Source organism: Zosterops lateralis, assembly GCF_965231275.1.
Source record: "Zosterops lateralis genome assembly, chromosome: 12".
Classification (NCBI taxonomy): Eukaryota; Metazoa; Chordata; class Aves; order Passeriformes; family Zosteropidae; genus Zosterops; species Zosterops lateralis.
Genome location: NC_139772.1, coordinates 19478417 through 19498158, shown reverse-complemented (window position 1 = coordinate 19498158; position 19742 = coordinate 19478417). Strand labels below are relative to the sequence as shown.

The window sequence follows — 19742 nt, the reverse complement described above, 5'->3', positions numbered from 1 at the left end:
ATTGTTCTTAGCTTTGTGTCATCCTTTGGTTTGCAGCACGAAAGGCCAGGATGAACTGCACAAGCAATGACCTGGTGATGTATTTAGAAGGTGCAGTTGTGCTGCTCGTGCCTGGGTAGTACAGAATGCTCCTGGATTCCTCCTGGCCCATACTTTTAAGTGAAGGATTTTTAATGTATTTCTTTTCCACAGGCTGCTCCCACAGAACATGGGACAGCTCTTGGCTGTTCTGGTCAGTTCTGGAAGTTTGGCAATACAGAATGAGCCACTAAATGCAAACTGCTGCTGTGTGAAATGAAAAGCTGCTTTTCAGAACTGGTGGAGTATGAGTGTCCTTAATTGGCTACTAGTCACCAACATTGTATTAATGTAGAATTCTCCAACTTAAACTTTCCTTTGCTCTTTAGAAAAGAAATAATTGAAGTGCTAATTAAGCTTTCAAATAATTAGAAACTCCTCCGTTTTTCAAATGACAATTTGTTCAACTCCTGATAGCAGGAATGGTCATATGGAAGGAGGTATAGTTGAAAGGCACAAGATCTAAATGTTAAAATGGAGGAGGAATTCTTCCCAGTGCTTTGGCTCAGCAACCTAATGTAGGCTCTGTCTTCATTATATCAGTCTACAAACGGCTGTTTGCAGTGATACGAATTGCCTCTGCTGTCACACAGGATTCTTAAGTTGTTTTTTATACTCAAGCAAAATTCTCTAATGCAGATAAGCTTTTGTGGCTGCTTTTGTAGAAACAATTCTTGATGTTTGCATTTTTAATTTACTTAGTGAATTTGAGTGCCATGTATGGACAAGAAAATACAGACTATTACTGAATGTACCTATTTTAATTCAATATCCCTTTTCTGTAGCAAAGCATGGAAAGGAATATTGACCATTGATGATGGACAGCAGTTAACCAGAGATTCATTAAGCTGTTCTGATGGAGGGTGAAGGAATTCCCAAAGCATCGAGAGTCACCTTCATGAGACAAATGGGAGAGTGGTGGCCCTGGTGACAGACAGCCCTGTGCCAGCCCATTTCCTACAGAGCCACTGCAACTTGGAGATGACCATTTAGTGTTTGTGGTGTTTCTGTGTGACATTTTAGCTTTCCTTTACGAAACCATTCCATAGCTGAACACAGAGAGAGGTGCATCCTTTCCTGGCCTCTCGCCTCTGACAGCTGGGAGCAGATTGATGTGCCATTTCAAGTTCTGACCTTTACAACAAAGACTTCTTGCTAACCATTTATTAGACTTCAGAAGATAAAATCAGTTTGTATTCAGTCTGTAGATACCACTGATATTTGCTTCAAGCCTTACTTGAAAATTTACCCCAAAATTTTAAATTTGCATTAGAAAACTGAATAAACACAAAACTAAGGGAAGTTGATTTGGTGGTGTTCTGTTTCTGTGGTAGATATTTCTTTTCTTCACAGCTAAAAGGACAAAAAGCCCTCCATTTTGTGCATCTAAAATACAGAACGTGCAAGAAAGCTGGAACTAGGATCAGGATAATACAGCAAATTGTACACATGTCAGTTACCTGGTTTTTGCTTGCCTGAGACTGTTTCTAGGCTGGTGCCTAGGCAGAATGACTACAGGAGCCTATACCTGCAGACAAATGTACATGAGGGAGAGGCAATGCTTTGGTTTGGAGGCCTTGATGCTTTTAAGAGAGGAACAGGATGAAGTAATTACATGTAGCTATAGCTTGATATTAAAAGAAAATTGCTGTTTAGATGCATGTTATCTTTATCTCTCCCACTGGCAGACTCCTTCACTCATGAGAAAAATGTAGAAGTTTGCAGAACGATTTCCAAAAGAAAAGATACTTACGGAATTGCTCTGCTAGTTCTCTTCAGCAACACTTTAAGAAACCTGCAAACATTAAGCAATTCCAACCCTGCAATGCTGGAGAAAGAGAAAAGACAGACCCCCAGAAGCTTCTGTGGTAGCACTTTGGCTTTGGAGGTGTGGGACTGACACCTTTACTGCTGGGTAAGTGTAGGGCAGAGCTCTGTGGGACAGGGCTCACAGGACTGCAGCATTACTGGGGATTTGGAGAGGAGCTACAAGCTGGAGAGTGCAGAGGATGCAGAATACAGAGACCAGACTTCATTAGTTACACTTATGGAACAGCTCTAGCCTTGCAAATTTGTTCATTATTTTCAGTTAACAAGGAATACCTCTATAATACCTCTAAAATACAACAAAATGTAAATGTAACCTGTGTTCTCAACAAACCAATGTCCTCTTCCTTCTGAAATGATCCCTCTGATCACAGCTGAAGCGTGTTGTGTTGCCAGGTCAGGAGGTCAGTGCTGGTAGCCTGCCTCATTTCTTTAATGGGTATGAAGAGGCACATGCAGTCAGCCTGATACTTCTCACCAGCAGAGCAGAGGGGGCCATGTGTCTGGCAGCCTGACCCTCATGCAGTGTTTCTGTTCTTTATTCAGTGCATTGATGATCTCTGATTCCTTTGCTGGATGAAGGTTTGCAGTGCTGTAATCAGGACTTCCTTTTTATCATATCAAGAGAAACTGTAGCTCCTCCAAGTCTCTGAAATCAGAAGCCATATAACTTCAGACCTCCTTAAAAGTACTAAGTGGATGCACTGCTAACTGAGCTGGCCAAGTAAATGATGGATTTATACAAATGCAGAGGTTGCTAACTGATTGCATTGGAATATACAGTGACTGTGTCCTGTGAGTGCAAGGAGTTATGGCCAGTGCCCTGTGCAGCCTCCAAAGCATGAGCCCATAAACTGTGCTGGACAGAAGTGTGATTATCTGAAATATGTAAGAGAAGTGGAAGATGAAGCTATAAAAGAAATAAGATACATATATGGTATCATAAGCATTAATCATAAGTGCTTGGACAGATGTTGTCTGTCTACCCCAGCACGTTCACAAAGCGCCTGTTGTGACTGGAATTTTACAGGGTCTGTCCCAAGTTATGTTTGTGCAGCAGAGTGAATAGCTGCAGTTGCAGGGAATAAGAAGAATGCAAAAAATGTTAAATAGTGTTTTATTGCAGATTTAGAATGAGAAATGACCTGTAAGCCTGCAGAGTGGTGTTAGTCAGAAATATTTTAAATAGTTGTGCCTAGCGAGGGCAGCCATTCAAATACAGTGTGTGCTCTCTGCCAGAAGATGGTGCCCTAAAACACACTCTAGAATTGCAATTTTTAGAAGCTGCGATCAACTGCAAATGAGAATTTTAAAAAACAGGTCAGAACAAAGTGATTTGCAAACAAATCACCCAAGTCCAAATACATATTAATATCCAAACTTCATATTCCAAAATGTTTGCTTATACTTAAAAGTATTACAACACAAATTAACATACAGGATCCAAACATGCAAAACAAAGCAATATAAGCCCAATACAGCTACCACTTCAAAGAAAATCAAAGCTTCAGTCTCCCATCCCAAAATATAAACACTTCTTAGCATAATTTTTCAATTAATTTCAAAAAGTATTTTTGGGTTTTATGTTTGTTTGGGTTTGGGTTTTTTTAATAAGGCTTAAAACAAATCAGAGATAAAAGAATAATCATTTATGGTCCTTACCAAGAAACCAATCAATTTTAAAAGTAGAAAACAGTTACTTTGTGGATATCAATGTATAATTTCATCGATTTCTTAATGATGGAGACAAAGAAATAAATTGCAAAAAAGCAGGTAGCATCCAGTTCAGTAGGCAAATCTGTGGAGCAGCTTCAAATAATTCAGTTGATGAAGTGAGACAAAGAACTCCCTCTTGCCTTGTGTCAGGTCTGATATAACACACACACACCACAACACAAGTCATGGGATTTTTGCCATTGTCTTCACCCGAGCTGAAGTTTCCACAGGGAGTTCTTACACTGACAGATTCCCTGCCTGGCTGGTAATAAACTGTTTGCAGCTCAGGGAAGCAAAGCCCAGCAGAGCAGCAGGTCTCCCTTGTAGGCACTGGCAATTACAAGGAACAGGAGTGCTCTGCCTGGGAGGCCCAGCCAGCTGATATTCACAGATCAATAACTCCACCTGGCTATTTTGCTCCCTTTAAGTCTTAGACAATGGAGTTTATTTAACAGAAGCAGCTGGCTTTCCTTAATATCTGATTTACTGAGATAACTGAAAATCAGGCATAAGGATAACCACACCAGTCCATGAAATTAAGTTCAGCTTTTACACACTCCCACAGCTCTTAGTTGCAGAAGTGTCAGTCTTTTTGCAGTATATACATGTTACTGCTGGTTGTAATAATTAAGCAAGTATTTTGAAAATTAATTGGGGAGAAAATCACATCAGGATTGTCAAGCTGTAACTACCCAGTATTTTGGATTTTCATGTATCCAACAGTGAGGAGAGTGATGCAGCTACTCAGTACAGCAACAGCAGCTTTAACTCCACTCTTTGTTTGCACAGCCTGGTACAGATGGTCCTCTGTGAGTAATGCAGCAGTGCTCTGTGTGTGCTGTGTACCACTGCAAACATATTTATTTATTCCACCTGTATGGCCCACACCTGGGGCTGTCTTGCTGATAAATGTGAGCTTCTTCATGTGTGTGACAGAAGTACAACTCCCTGGTGAAGAGAGGGACAGGAGCATTACCCCTGAGATGGGAACACAGTACCAGCATAAGTTACTTAGCAAGCATAAGCTTTCTAACAGTAAAAGTAAGTGATTTTTACTGTTTGATCCACTCTGCTTACTAAAAAGCAGAGTGTTCCCTTAGACTCCCCAGTATGTTTTTCCCATGAGCTCATACCCAACAGAGCCCATGCCTTTCATGATTTATGTGCCAATAGACTTAGCGCAGAAAGCTGCTGGCAGCAGAAGCAGCACAGAACTGCCTCAAAAGGCAGAGCAAGGGCAGATTTGTAGCTTAGAAGGAAAGAACTACAGAATGGCACCGCATGCTGTGGCTTCAGCTCTGCAGTTCCTGCTGTAAGGATACCTGCTCAAAATGCTTCCTACATGAGCACACAGGCAGGGCTTCCAGCATATCCTACCACTCTCTCAGATTAATAATAAAGCTACCTAATGTTGCAAGGTTAAATAAAACAAACAAACAAAACCCACACCAAAATGCAACAAAACACCCCTAAGACAGAGTACATTTTCTTGATACGTGCTCTGATGGACCAACCATCTAAGCTGTCCATGAGCCTCTCCTAGTTTGTCAGGAAGACAACCTTACAAAACCTGACACTAAGCGGTGCTAAGTCAGTAACAGGAGAGAACAGCCTCGTACAGGCCCCAGGAACGACTGAAGGAGCTCTGCAGCAGTGCACTTGAGGGCAGCAGATGCCCATTGCCACAAACAAACTCCATCCCAGGTGCGGCAGATCAAGTTAAAGGTGGTCTCCAAGTGCTCTGTGGGAGGAACCTCTCTGTTCACAGAAGGGATGTGTGACGTGGCTGACAGCAGTTTGTGTCTGTGCTGAAAACTTTACCAGAGTCTGTGGCTTAAATGGGATGGGGATTTGATCCCCCTCACAGCCAGGGCACTTTTCTGGGCAGTGTTTGCTGCTGGTGCTGAGGGCCTTGCAGGAGTGGGGGCACCGAGGGACTGCACCAGGACACACAGCTGCAAAGGTGCCTTCCACCATCACACACCTGCGGCCTACAGGGAAAATGGAACTTGTTCCACACGTGCTAACAGCTTGTTTGGGAGATGGGCAAAAAGTGTAATGAAAGACATGAACAGAGAAAAGAGTATTCAACTCCCAAAAGTAGTGGTGTTTCTTTATGTATGTCCACAGGGATGTGGACTGCCTCTGTCGTGCCTAACAGATGTAGTTTTCAGGTCTTGCTCTGCACATTTACGTGGTTTGTTGGATTATTTTTTTTTTTTTACTGCCACCCCTGCATCAAAGAAAACAGATTGCCAATCAATTGCCCTCCACTGCTGGGGACCTTTTTGAGTACACAGTTGCTTTTAATGTTTAATTAGGTCTGATAGCAGAATAAAATGTTCTTGGCACAGCAGAGTGCCTATAGCTCAAACCTGAGCCATACTTCTCTCCTCATAGGGTGCTCAGCACCCAGCAGTGTAATGATATCCCTCAGATACCTGTTGTTAGGGCTTTGTCAGCATTTCTGCCGTAAACATAAAGAATGTCAGGAAGGTGCAGCTCAGTCACAAAAAACAAAACAAAAAAAACAAAAACAAACAAAAAAAAAACCCCAACAACAACAACAAAAAAAACCAAACCGACAACAAAAAACCCCAAAACTAACAACAAAGCAAAACAAACCCTGTCAGCTAAGGTTTACTATCGGGGGTCTTGGTTCAGTTGCCGTTTTGAGGGGTTGTTTTCTGACACTCGTTCCCGTGAGCACACAGCTGTAAATAGCAAGCGGCACTGGAGTGTTTCATCACCGATCAACGGATGAAGCTCTTGCAGTTACACACACAGTAGCTGCTTTTTTACACTCCCGTCAGCTCACTGATTGCTTTAGGCCACAATATGTTTATCATATGTCTTAGAGCTGCCTTTTTTTTTTTTTTTTTTTTTTTTTTAAGACTTAATAAACAACTGGCAACAACCCTCAGCTGCTGTGCTACAAACACAAGTCCTTCCAGCGGAGGCACCTGGCCAGCGCTGCGGACTCCGCACAGGTGCGGGGCTGCTCCCGGCCCCCGCGGCGATGCCGGTGTCTGGGCAGGGGAGCCCCGGCCGCAGGTGGGGCAGAGCCGCCCCTTCCCCACGCGGGACGAGGCCGCGGGTCCTGCCGGAAAGTTCCAGCGAGGGGCGCGGGACCCCGAGCGCTCCTGCCCGGGCGCGCCGTGCCCGGCTCCCCGGGGCCCCGCGGGGACCCCCGGCGCGGTGACAGCCCCGCCGCCGCCGCGGCACCGTCCGCCGCCGGCCCCGAGCCGGGCTCGGCCGGCCCCAGCCGAGGAGGGAGCTGCCGACCCCGCCGCCGAGCAGCGCCGCGGCCGCCCTCTCCCTCACTGACTCGGGGAAAATCATTGTTTGGCTCCGGCATTAACTACATTCCAGCGGGACGCAGCGCCCAGTCTCCTTCCTCGCATTCCTGCCCCACACAAAGGAGTCCCTGCCTCGCCGCGCCCCGCGCCGCGCTCGCCGCGCCGCAAAGCCCCTCCGGGCCGGCCGCCGCCTTCGCCCCTTCCCGGGGGTGCGGGCGGGCCTCGGCCCCGCCGCGGGGCGGCCGCCGGGGGCGGCGGGGGCAGGGACCCGCCGAGCGCAAATTCCTCCGCGCAGCGCGCCATTGACTGGACCGAGCAACTTATTTAAGGCTGGAAAGTGACACAGGGGCGCCTCGTCTGCGCCGGCCGCGCTCCGCCGGGCAGCCCGGCCGCCCCGAGCCCAGCGCGGGATGCCGCCCGGGTGACCGCCCCGAGCCCGCCCGCCGCTCTCCGGACGAGGAGCCGCTGCCCCGCCAGGACCGCGGGAAGGGGCTTTCTTTTGGGGTGCTTTTTGTGTTCCTGGATTTGGGGGATTTTTTTTTTGCTTTTTGGCTTTTTATTTTTCTCTTTTTTTTTACTCTTTTTTCTCCGCTCCGAGCTGCGCTTTCGCGGAGAGTTCACCGCCCTCCCGCGCCGCCGGGCTCCGGCCGAGCATGGAGAAGTACGAGGAGGACATGGCACTGAAGGCCACCAAGTTCATGGAGGACCTGTCCCTGTACGAGCCCTGCCCGGAGGGTCCGTACGGCCGGGGCGGCCGCCGGGACCTGGCGCTGCACCCCGACCTGGAGGAGACCAAGCGGGTCATCGCCGCCCACATGACGGCGGAGCAGCGGGGCCGGAAGATGAACGGCACCGCCGCGCCGCCCGCCGAAGGCTTCCCCGCCGCCGCCCCCTGCGGCAAAGCCGCCCCGCTCCGCGCCAACGGCCGCGCCGCCGCCGAGCCGCCCGCGGGCCCGCCGTGCTGCGAGGAGGGGCTCTGCACCCGCTCCGAGGTGGCGCTGCCCTGCTACAGCGGCTTCGCCGACAAGGGCAAGCGCTACTCGGCCGAGGGCTACCGCTACGCCGCGGGCAGCGCCTACGAGGGCGGCTACGTGGCCAAGGGCGGCGGGCGGGCTTCCGGCGGCCCGGACGGCAAGTTCGGCGCCGCCAGCCCGCGGGCCAGCCCGGCCGCCGCCTCGCCGGGCCCCGCTGCCGAGCACGGCAAGTTCTCCAGCCCGCGCTCCAGCCTGGGCGGCGCGGTCGCGCTGCCCTACGAGAAGTTCTCCAGCCCCCGCTCCAGCCTGGTGGTGCCCGGGCAGGACAAGTACGGCAGCCCCCGCGGCAGCTTGGTGCAGTACGACGGAGCCGCCCTCAGCCCCCGCTCCAGCTACGCCAGCACGGCCAGCGACACCAGCAAACACTCCAGCCCCCGCGCCAGCCTCACCGGCTACGACGGCGGCGGCAGCAAGCCCAGCAGCAACCGCACCAGCGGCATCAGCATGGGCTACGACCAGCGCCACGCCAGCCCCCGCTCCAGCACCGCCAGCCAGTACTCCTGCACCGCCAGCCCCCGCTCCAGCTACTCGGACTCCAGGTACGGCCCGCCGGGCTGCGCCGAGCCCGAGGGGGCGGGCGGCGCCGGGCTCGCCCTGGCCAGCCCCCGCTCCAGCCTCTGCGGCCCCGAGGGCCGCGGCTCGGCCGGCCCCGCCGTGGTCAGCCCCCGCTCCAGCATCTCCAGCCAGAGCTCGCGGAGCTCCCGCGGCTCCATGAGCGCCTACCCCGAGCTGCAGCTGCCCTCGCCGCGCTCGTCCCTGCTGGGGCCCGGCCTGCAGGAGGACGGCGCCGTGCCCGAGCCGGGGGACGTGTACCACCGGATCCACGCCCAGTCCCCGCCGCGGCACGACCAGCAGCACCCGGCCGGCGCCTCCGAGCCGCCGCCCCCCTACGCCTACAGCCCGACCAAAGGCTCCGCTTCGGCTCCCAAATTCAAGCTCCCGTACCAGGTGACGCCGTGCCGGGAGAGCGGCCCCAGCCAGGCGGAGAGGCGGCTGGAGGCGCTGACGCTGGAGCTGGAGAAGGAGCTGGAGATGCACATGAAGAAGGAGTACTTCGGTGAGTGGGGCGGGGGGAGCGGGCGGCCGGAGGGCGGCGGTGCGCGGGGCCGGCCGAGCCGGGCGGAGGAGGCGGGTGCGCCGTGCCCGGGGCTGCTCTGGACCAGGTGCCCGCCGAAGTCTCACGTGGCCACAGACACGGTCCGGTGTCCGAAGTGCTTGCACCGTAGTTCACTCCCGGTATGTGAACTCTCTCCCGTCTCTTCCCGACGCGGGTTGCCGGGATGTGTGATGCTTCCCTTTCTTTCCACGTGCGGATGGGAGACTTGTCTGAAGTGTGACGAGAGCTGTTTGTGCAGTCGGGGCTTACAGTGACTCTCGTTTGTCTCCCATCCTCACGGGCTGCTGAAGCTCCTCCGCTAACCCCAGCATCCCGGAGGCTGGGGTGGTGTGTGCGATCCCGCTCTCAGCCTCTGGTAACTTCTGTAGACGAGTATGGTGGAGCAGTTCGAAGTGCTTCGTTCAATGGAATCTTTGTGCTAGTTCAGAGTACCTGTGGGAGCCCAGCATTGTTCCTGCCCCGAGAGGCCTCGCAGGGTCAGCTCGGCACACTGAGACATCCCCGGGACCAGAGGGGAGTTTGGGGGAGAGGAGCCCTCGGCCCTTGCTGGGGTTAAATCGGCCCGGTGGTCATCTCCTGAATTTTTGTTGCGTCTTTGTGAAAGAAAAGAAACTCCTTGGAATGCGGCTGAGTGCACGTGTTTATAGCCACACTAGTTAGGATTAGGCTCCTGTGTCTTTCTTGCTTTGTACTGAGTGGCAAAGGCTGAAAACACCTGTGAAAAGTTGATCCTGGGCCGTGCAAATCCTGCCCCGGCCCTGCTGCGCCGGGGCCCGCGGGTGAGCCGGGCAGGCCCCGGGAGCGGCTCCTGCGCTCCCCGCCCGAACGACGGCCGGGGCTCGGCGGGGGCGGGAGGAAGAGGCCTGGGAAGCTGAAGGGGTGTGGATGAGCCAGCCCTGTCCAGGCTGGAGGGAATGGTCACCTCCGTGCTTTGTGTGCGTGCCCGGGGATGGAGCCGTGTGCTGCCCTGGCCGCCGATTCAGTGGCGAGGCTCGGGCCGCTTTTGGCGCAGCTTTGGTGTGCTCTGCAGGGAAGGAAGGAGGTGTGCGGGGCTGCCTTCACTTGTCTGGGAGAGAGACCTGGGCCGGGCAGTGGCGGTAGCTAAGTGAGCAGCAACCTCTCCACTAGGAAAACCTTTCTGTAAGCAGCAGTGGCAGAGTTTCTCCAAGCTTTTGTGCCCAGACAAAGGAAGCTGAATGCAGTGCTTATTGCCTTCCTTCGTCCCTCTAGGGCTGATGCATCACCCACTGCATCTTTTGCAGTGCAGTCACCTGGCACACTCCTCAGCAGCTGAGGGGATCCTGCTGAAGGCAGTTGTGGTTCCCTCCGGAGGATGTGCAGAAGCTGCATGGGGCTTGGAACACAAGAGCTGAGGAAATGTTACCTTCAACATTTCCACGGTGTACAGTAAGAGACTGAGGGATAAAACGGAGGAGTAAGAAACAAGTTGTCTGTGCTGAGCCTCTCAGAGGTGTTTCCAGTGGCATGGGAAAGCTGGGTGTTTGATCAGGGGCTCCAGCAGCAAGTGTGGGGAATCTGTGTTGTGGATAGACTTTCTTTTTAATCAGAGTTTGGCTGTTCCAAGTTCCCTTGCTCCACAGTGATGTGTTGTAGCAGGCCCCAGGCCTCAGGAGATGCTCCCAGTGCAAGATGAGCAGTGAGCCTGTGCCTGGAAAGCCTCTGGGCTGCTCTGGAGGCTCGTGCTCTGGCAGCACGAAGGACTGCTACTGTGACTTCCACCCTGGAAGCAGATGAAACCCAGAAAACTGGGGTGCTTTGAAAGAAAAAATTGATTTCTGTGAGTTGTTGAGGTTTTGATAAATCCTGGTGGATTTGATCCCATGTTTTTGGTTCAGAGGATCCATGTAGGTGAATACTGAATTTTGGCTGAGCCAGTGCACGAGAGGCTGGCAGGGCTGACCACAGGCTGTTGGATGAGAGTCAAGGAGAGTGAGAACAGAATACAGAGAAGTCTGGTTTTAGTTCAGCTTACCTGAGAGTGTCTTAAACAAGTTAATAAAAGGAAGCAAGGAAAATTCACTGATTTTTCATTGCAGTTTGTACATGCTGCAGCTGTGAAGTGTCGGCTTAGCACTGGTGTCTGGCACACTCCAGAGGCAATGGTGGGTGTTCTTTGGTGCCTGTGGAGAGCAGAAATGTTGAGCCAATAGGTCCAACAAGGTAGACGGAACAGAGGAGATGCTTTACTGCTTCTTAATTACATGAGCTCAGTTGTCTAATGAGTAAATAGTGATATGAGGACACCAGGTATTTACTGTGCTCTGCGCCCTGTCATCGTGTTGTCTGCCCCCCACACCCCCAGTAAAATTAAAAATTGAGCAGTGTGTTATTTTGAAACTGAGGCCAAGAGACTAGCCAGCTCTGCCTGGAGGAGGAGCAGCTCTGCCCTGCCTCCATCCTGGCTGTGGGTCAGTTTGTGTGAGTGGTCCCCCAAGGGTGTTGGTGCTGGCAGGCCCTGGTTGCTGTCCCACAGCTCCCTGCTCTCCTTCAGGAAGGGCCTGTAGTCTGGTACAGATAAATACAAGATGAGGAGAAGTGCAGGGTCTGATCTCCAGAGGGGCTCTGGGGAGCCAAGCCATGAAGGGTACAAGCCCTCAGGTCTGGTGGACTCAGGGCTGGTCTGCAGGGCCTGAGCAGTGCTGGGAGCTCTGCTTTACTGCTTCAGTTTCTCCATCCTCCCCTTCCTCCTCCCAGGCTTCAGTGCATCTGTAGAGAGAAGGAAGATGCCCTCCTACACTTGGTTTAATCTGAATAAAGGTGCCGTGCCGCCAAACGAAGGCTCTGCATTGGCCCAGTTGCACAGGTGAGGGACAGCACCATTCCACTTCCAGGTGCTCCCACCAGCACCTTGCAGCCACCTGCACTCACTGATCTGACCAAAACAAAGCCTGCAGAGAAGGAGGGAGAAAAGGGAGGGTGCTTTGGGACTGGATTGTTGAGCTGCTCCAATTCATCCTTGTCAGAGACAGCTGGAGCTGACCCAAGGCAGAGGGTGTAGACAGAGAGCTCCAGGAAGCTGAGACCCTTCCTTTAGCAGCAGCTGAATTGGGTGAAGCTGTGGGACTTTGTTCCCTTGTAGCTGTTTCCTGTGCATTCCCTGCCCAAACCTCTTCCTTCTCAGCCTTCTAAGACCCCTGTCAAGGTACTGACAGTTTAGTAAATGTGCTTTGTTTAGTGGCAGGTGCCGAGAAGTGAGGTAAAAAAAAGTACTTTCACTCATTTTTATACCTCTTTTGAGCTGAACATTGATATAAGGTGAGGTAAAAGTTGTTTCAGGAATGTTTTTTTAAGCTGAATGTTCATCCCAAGGTGTCAGCAGGACATTGGTGGGTGCTGGAAAGTCATGAGCTCAGGCGCTGTCTAAAATTCTGTTTTCTTTGCAGAACACTTCAGTCTGATGTCAGGTGTTGAAAAAGAAGTGTAAGGTTAAAGATGAATTTTGGCACACCCATCCAAGTCATGCATCCTGTGGAACTGACTGTAAGGCTGTGGCTTGTCACCTGCCAGGCAGGGAGATGTTGAGCAGTTATTTGGCTATTATTTTTGAAGCAAATCTCTCTGCTGGTGTGTTGTCAGCAGTGGCAGGAGGGTGGGTGGAGGGGTGCAGGCAGCAGACACACAGTATGGCAGCCCCTGCTGTGCTGCAGCCCCCCCCCAATGAGAGTTCTGCTCCTCTTGGCCACGATGGTGGAATCCAGCACACGAAGTCCTCTACTTCCAGCATTGTCCTCTACTAAAACTGCAAGAGGCACCTGATCCTGGGGAGGTGGGGAGTGCAGAAGCATGCCTGTGGCAAGTCTAGAGAGACAAGCAAGTTTGCAGCTCTGCTGTTGTCCTTCAGCTCCCCTTGTGCAGAGAGTGCCCTTTGTGAAGGTGATTTTGCCCATCTCTGCACATCCAGAGCCTTCCCCACCCCTGGCTGCCCCCTCACCCCCACCTCTCACGGCTGAGATGCAGAATGGGGTGAGTTTATAGCACATGTGCTGCTCCTCAGTGAGAACAAGTGATCCTGTCACAGAGCTGTCATCTCCCCTGCCTTCCACGGGCATCTTGGTCTTCACCTTGCAGAACAAGGCAGGGGAACCTGAAGGAGGTTTCCAAGGGAAGCAGGGATGTCTCGGGATGAGACACAAAGTCTGGATTCTGTTAGTAATGCAGTCCTCAGTCTAGCACAGCCCGTGCCTACCCTGGTGAGCAGCCTTGACTTTTGAGAGCTCTCTCTTTCCAGAAAGCAATCCTGCAGTACCAGCACATGTGTTTTGGAGCACCACCAAGAAACAGTGTTGATAATATGGTGTTGAAAAGCCTTTGGCCGGGTAGGTGAGGAAAGGGAAGACCAGGTGAGGGGAAGAAATAAATCTCTAGACCCATCCAGGCCCTCTCTGCCCTTTATGTGTGTAGTCATCTATGTAAATCTGGATTTGAGCCCTGCAATATGCTCATGAATTCAGAGTTGTATGTTTGTGCTTGTTCTGTGTGTGCAGGTTGATGTGATAGAAGGGTGTTTATGCAAGTGAAATCAAAGTTAAGACAGGTAACAGGGGTGAGTCTCTAAAAGCTGTATTGCATGGAGATGAAATTTCAAAATTTGAATGAAATTTAGATGAGCTTGCAGTTGGTGACCAGAACACTTGAGAGATTTGCTGTGGAGTTGTTTTCAGTCTCAGGAATTCCTCAAGGCTTCTTTATGAAATATTAGATCTTTCCTGTTTCCATCAAAGTAGAGGTAATGATTAATACATCATATTTTTTGGAGGGATAAACAAAGATTTGTTGTCCAGTAATTACCTTATATTTCTCTTTTGTTGGGCTTAGAAATTCACTGAGTGTTGGTAAGCAGCTGATGTCTTTCAGCATTTGCACTTGATGCTGTCCTGGGAAAAAATTGCCTTTGATAGGCAAACACTTAAATAAACTCACATGGTGGGGGTCTCCTGAAGTGTTCAAACAGGCCACGTATCTCAAGAGTTCAGGTTTTTTTCTAATCTCCCTATTACAGCTGGAAAATACATTGCTGAAACCAACTTGAGAGTGGTCAGGCTTTTCTGGCCAAAGAGAAGAAAGCCCTCAAAAAGGGGTCAGGCAAGGCAGGTGTGTGTTCAGGGGGAAGGTGCAGGAGGAGCTGCAGTGGGAGATTCTGGGGTACCTGTGAAGCAACAGCAGCATCCTTGTGGCTCACAGCTACCAGGAGCCTGTCCCCTGAATGAGGAAAGGAAATCATGGTAAAGAGTGATGGAGAAAGTCTGTAGCTGGAGCGTCATCCAAAGGGGAGGAAGGAGTAGGAAGGTTGGGGGAGAGAAAGTAGAACGAATTAACATGAAAAAAGCACAGGATACACAAGTCTACAAAGCTGGGAAAAAGGACTCATCTGTAGTGTGAAATGTGCTATGAGAGATGCTCCTGAGATGGCTTTTTGCAGTCTCTGCTAGCCATACACATCCTTATGGCTCTCCTTAAAGTTGGGAAGTGATACAATAACAGCAGAGGAGAGCTGTGGAATATGTGTGGTTTTATTTTATTGACTACTAGATACATGTACAATTTACATGAAATGGGAGTTTGGATGGTTGTAACTTGAACAGAAGCCTGTGTTGTGGATGGGGACAAATGTTCTCTTATCTTCAGTTGCATGACACTTGACTGTGGATGGGGTATTGTTTCATAGCAAATGAGTGGGGTTTTTTTTGGTTGGTTTTTTTTGTTGTTTTTTTTTTAATTGCACATGCTTTTACTCTGTTGCTTTACTGTGTGTATAGGGGAAAGAAGAAAAACGTTCTTCCAAAGACCTGCCACCTGTTTGATTAGAGGTAGCAAGGTGAGGTTTCCAGTGCAGAGATTTGTGTCTGCAGGACAAGAGCTGGTGCAGGCACTGCTGTGCTGTTACCTGGTTTGTGACCCTCCTCTGCTGCCCAGGGTTTGGGAGATGTTCTGTGTGTACCTTTTGAGGCAGCTATGCAGCCAGGGAGAGGGAAGGTTTGCTGGGGCTGAGTGGAGCCTGTGCTGCAGTTGGATTTGGGGTGGGAATGCTGTGAGCAGCACTGAGCAGTTCAGTGCTTCTGCTCAGCTTTTAGGGGTGTCACAAGCTCCAGACCAGGGCTGTGTTTGCTTTCCTCAAGAAGTAACATCAGGCTTTTAAACATACCCCCTCACCCCAAAATACCCAAACCAGTCAACTCTTCTCTCTCAGGTGGCTCAGGGAGACATCCTAAGCAAGACTGAAAGTCCGAAATGGTTCCGTAGCAGAGTTGAACTTGTGTGGACAGTTGGTTCCCTCACCTCTGTGCTGGATCTTCCACAGAGATTTTTGGGTGTGAATGTCCTGTTTGAGGTGCAGTCACTCACTGGAGGTTCATACATGGGGTGAATTGGGAGTAAATCCCAGTTTAATGACTTTAGTGGCTTCAGTGGACACTGTAATTTGCAGAACAGAAATGCTACCCTGCTGTGAAGGAACAGGTAACTGTCAAAGTAGCTGTTTTTATAATGTGATTGAAATTGATTTTTTTTTTCAGTAGAAAACTTCCCTGAAGTTATACAATTTTTACATCTAAAATGTGTAAATGGTACAAGTTTGTGTGTTACCACTTGTCCTGGTTTGGGTTGAATTAGGGGAGAACCTCCAAAGGACTCCCCTAATAACAAGACCTCTATCACCCCTCCCCCAACCCTGGGTTTGGGAAGGAATCTCTCGAACAAAAGTGGAAAAATCCGGTTTATTAACAAATAAATAAACACCCCCCGACACAAGGAAAAAAAAAAAAAAAAAGAAAAGAAAAAGCTCAGGTTACTGTGAGGGGAAGGGCGCAGAGCTTCTTTCACGGGCCCGGAGATCCTCGGATTCCTCAGTTCAGATCGAGGTCTGGTGCCGGTCCTAAATCTTAAAAAAAAAAAAGGGGGGGGGGCGGAGGGAAGGAAAAAGGGAAAGAAAAAAAAACCGGAAACAGCGAAGATGAGCAGCGTAATAGAGGGAGAAAGCGGCAAGCGGAAAGCGCAGCGAGCTAGCCCAGAGCAGCGTAAAGCCAAGAGAGCAAAAAGGGGGGCAGCCCGTGCCCGCCCAGCCAACAGGAAAACAGGGACAGCTGTTAGACATAACAAGGTAGTCCACAATATGGGATAGGAAGCACTGTCAACCCAGGACACCACTGATGAATACATGGCAGCAATCCTTAATATCCATGGCTAATAAATTAGGATGTAAACTTCTCTTAGCTGTGTGGATATTGGGTGCATAGAAAACACTCTCAAAGGAAGAGAATTTGCCTAATCCTAAAGTGATTATTTTTTTAAAATGCTATAATGATTATTAAAAAAAACACCCCGAACTTGGCAAAGTAATTTTCAGGTATATAATAGGATTGTTCAGCAGTGGAAAGAAAATAAACTAACAGTGATAAGCCAGATAGTTTTGCTAAGATCAGAACAGTTTTGCAGACATTTAATAAGCTCTAGGCTTGGCCTCCTACCTACATCATATGTCCCAAATATCTCAGGACAGCACTTCACAGCACGTTGGCAGAGTCTGGCTGGTTGTGTCCAAAATAATTCCATGTTCTGTGGTTGGAGAAACTGAGTGATTTAGAATATGATGTAGTGGTTGATTTTTGTGCCACTCCTGGACAAAGTGCCTCCTCTGTGACAGGGATACGTGTGAAATAAAGCAGAACTGAAGCAGCCAGCAGGATGGGATGCAGGACTGTGCCTGATGATGTCTGTAAATTTTCTTATGAGCTTGGAAAGGCTCACTTTGGAGGGCTGTGTTCAGCTTCCTCAAAGGTTCAAGTCCTGACAGGACCATCATACCTGGGGTTGTGATGTGGCATTGCTTGGAGCTGCTCCAGGGGTGTGACAACTCTTGAGGCTGGCAGCAGGATCCCTCCTGGCTCATTAGCCTTCAGCACTGAACAAAATTAGAAAATGTGCTAATGATCAACCAATAAATGTGGTGTTTGGCTGGATTTTTATGTGATTTTTCCATGTGCCTGTGTGGGTGCTGTCTCTGGAAGTGGATTTTCTCCTCTTTTTCTACACCAGAGCAGATAGTTCCATTCTGTGGTATGTGTTATCTCTTCTTATTAACTTCACTGGGTTGTTTTAGCTCCCTGTCAGCATGGCCTTGCTTGTTACTGTGTTGAGACTGAGCACAAAAAAGCGGCCAAGCAAGTCATGTATCTCTTCCAGCTGGAGTATTTCACATTGTTTGAAACTTCATTCCTTGTTTTTTGGAGCAGTTTTTACTAAATCTCTAATGTCACATTTATGTGTTCCAGCAAACTTTTAAGAAAAGGCCTATGACTCATTAAGGAAAAAACCCCAGCACCCCAGAGCACAAACACTCATATAATGCTCAGCTGAGAACCACTGTGCACATAAACATGAAGGGTTTACCCAGGAGGGCACAGCTGAGGGCGTGAGGATTTATTGCTAGTGACACCTATTTCCAGATTTTAAAGATTTCCATGCTGGAAAAGTTCTTATTGGCAGGTTTTGCATGAAAAGCTGTAGGCAGTGAGGTTTGAGCCTCAGTTCTGTGTGGCTGGGGCAGGGCTGGGCACAAGGGCCACGGTCCCATCCCCCTGTCCTGGGGAAGAGGCTCCAGTGGCAGCTCTGCCTGATGACAAAACCATCTTGGGCTAGTTGGTGCTGCCCACCGGGGCTGAGCTGCCCTGGGGCCCTTGTGCAGGTGGGCTCAGGGACCCCTGATGGGCTTTTGGGGGCTGAGCTCCCCAGCAGAGAACTGAGTTGCTCACGTGCCAGGGATGAGAAATCAAATTACTTTGAAAGAGGGTTGATTGATTGGGTTGGAATAACAGCACAAATACTTAATCATCTCCCCCAATTCCAGCCTTAATTGTAGTCTTTAATTGCAGGCAGCAGCAGTGAAATGCATTTGGTGTTCTGTAAGTACTGTGTATTTTGGTGTACTGTGTTTGGGAATGTGGGGAGAAGTGCAAGGAAGGCAGTGTGCAAATATAAAAAATGTTAGTATCAGAGATTGTCATGAAATAGGGAGCAGATCAAATGGACAACCAGGAGGCATTTCATAGGTTACCAAAGGTCATGTCTCATATGTAATATTGCTCTTTTAAGAATTTGGCTGAACAAAGCTGGTTTCAGTTCAGAATGTATTTATAGTTTTTCAGAAAAGTAGATGGCTGTTGTGGAAGAACTGCTGGGGACTTTCATTGTTTCCCAGCCATCCAGACATTTATTTAATTGGTGAACTGTTTCACTGCTGACACCTCAGAGCTCCTGGAAAGAGAAAACAAGATGTTTTCTTCCTTTAATGTGGTCACTTGAAAAAATTAGAAATTTTCAAAGTTAAAATAAAGAGAAACAAAAAGCCATTCCTAAATGCAGTTCGACAATTGTGCATGTTTAGATGCTTCAGCTGGCTTGGATCATATTTCCTGTGGTCTGTGGAGAGCCTGTGGCCTCTCCCAGGCATGGTGGTCACAGCACAAACCTTTCCCCTGTGCTGCAGGTTGTCCCCAGGGGTGCCGGGGTGAGGCGGCTGGGCTGGGTGGTCCTGCTGCACTGTCTCAGTGTCCCTCTGTGCTGGCACTGTCCCCAGGAGGACATCAGGTGGGGCCAGCACTGAATGGGGTCCTTGGCTGGGTCAGGTGCTGTGAGACATAGTTCATGGATGTCCCAAATTTTAATGCCAGTAATTTGAGGCTCCTTTTTGTGTGTGTCTCAGGCAAGGGCAAAACTGCAGTGTGTGTGTGTGTGTGTGTGGATTGGAAACCTTTGGTAGGAGGGCATTTCTGACCAGGTGGGAGAAGTATGACAGTGACTGTGATAAATCAAACATGGACTTGGCTGAACTGAGACAACCAGAGGCTCTGCTGCTGTGGCTGGTTCTGTTTCCTTGACTTGTGGATATGACATTGCCTTCAGTAGCATTAGAGTTAGAGCAGGATCTTGGTTTTATATGTTTTGCTGGTGTGAAATTCCAGCTAAATCCATTTGTTTGGGTCAAACATTGAATAACTGGAAAGTAATCTCTGATGAAGTGGTTCTGAGCAAGGGGATGGTGAATAAACTTTGTCACTTGTCTGTGGTTTCCCCTGCTCACAGAAGTGTGTTTACCTGGCCATGTGCTGCTCTCTGCTGCCCTGCCTGTTCTTGTCACCAGCATGGACTACAGCAGGATCAGACCGATATCTGTGAATGGTCTCACATGTGCTAGTTCAAAGGGAATGTTGATTTCTGGGTTTGTTTAAAGGAAAAGGGAGGAAGCAAAAGATACTGGAGTGCAATATCAGCTAAGACAAAACAATGGTATGGTAGGCAGTGAAAAGAGCTGTAACTGGTAAAATCTTGGATTCCCTGTGTTGTGGCAGTTGCTCTTAACCTTGAGCATCCCAGGTGTAGGTGCATTCTCAAGTGTAGGTGAGGCCAACAGGCAATTCCTCAGAGAACGAGGCAGAAGTTTTGATGAATGGCAATAACTGTTGCAGCTCTATTGTTTTGTTTTGTTTTTGACGGGCAGTTATGTGAAAATTCTCTGCAATTGGTGGGATGCCCGTTTTTAATCAAAGCCGTGTTTCCCAAACCTAAACACTCAATAGAAAACAGACCTGCACACCAATCAAATGTGTTAGAGTCCATATTTGGAGCTGGTTTCAGAAATAAGCATGTAATTTTTTT

General features: G+C 49.5%; 1 protein-coding gene across 1 annotated transcript in view; it reads left to right on the top strand.

The window, feature by feature from the left end:
• Window positions 1-7119: 7119 nt before the first annotated feature.
• WTIP (WT1 interacting protein) overlaps window positions 7120-19742 on the top strand; it is an 84018-nt gene continuing 71395 nt past the window's right edge. The window contains exon 1 of the mRNA XM_083870497.1: window positions 7120-9011. Within this exon, the coding sequence (XP_083726623.1) occupies window positions 7574-9011 (1438 nt within the window). The 5' untranslated portion in view covers window positions 7120-7573. The remainder of the gene's footprint in view (window positions 9012-19742) is intronic.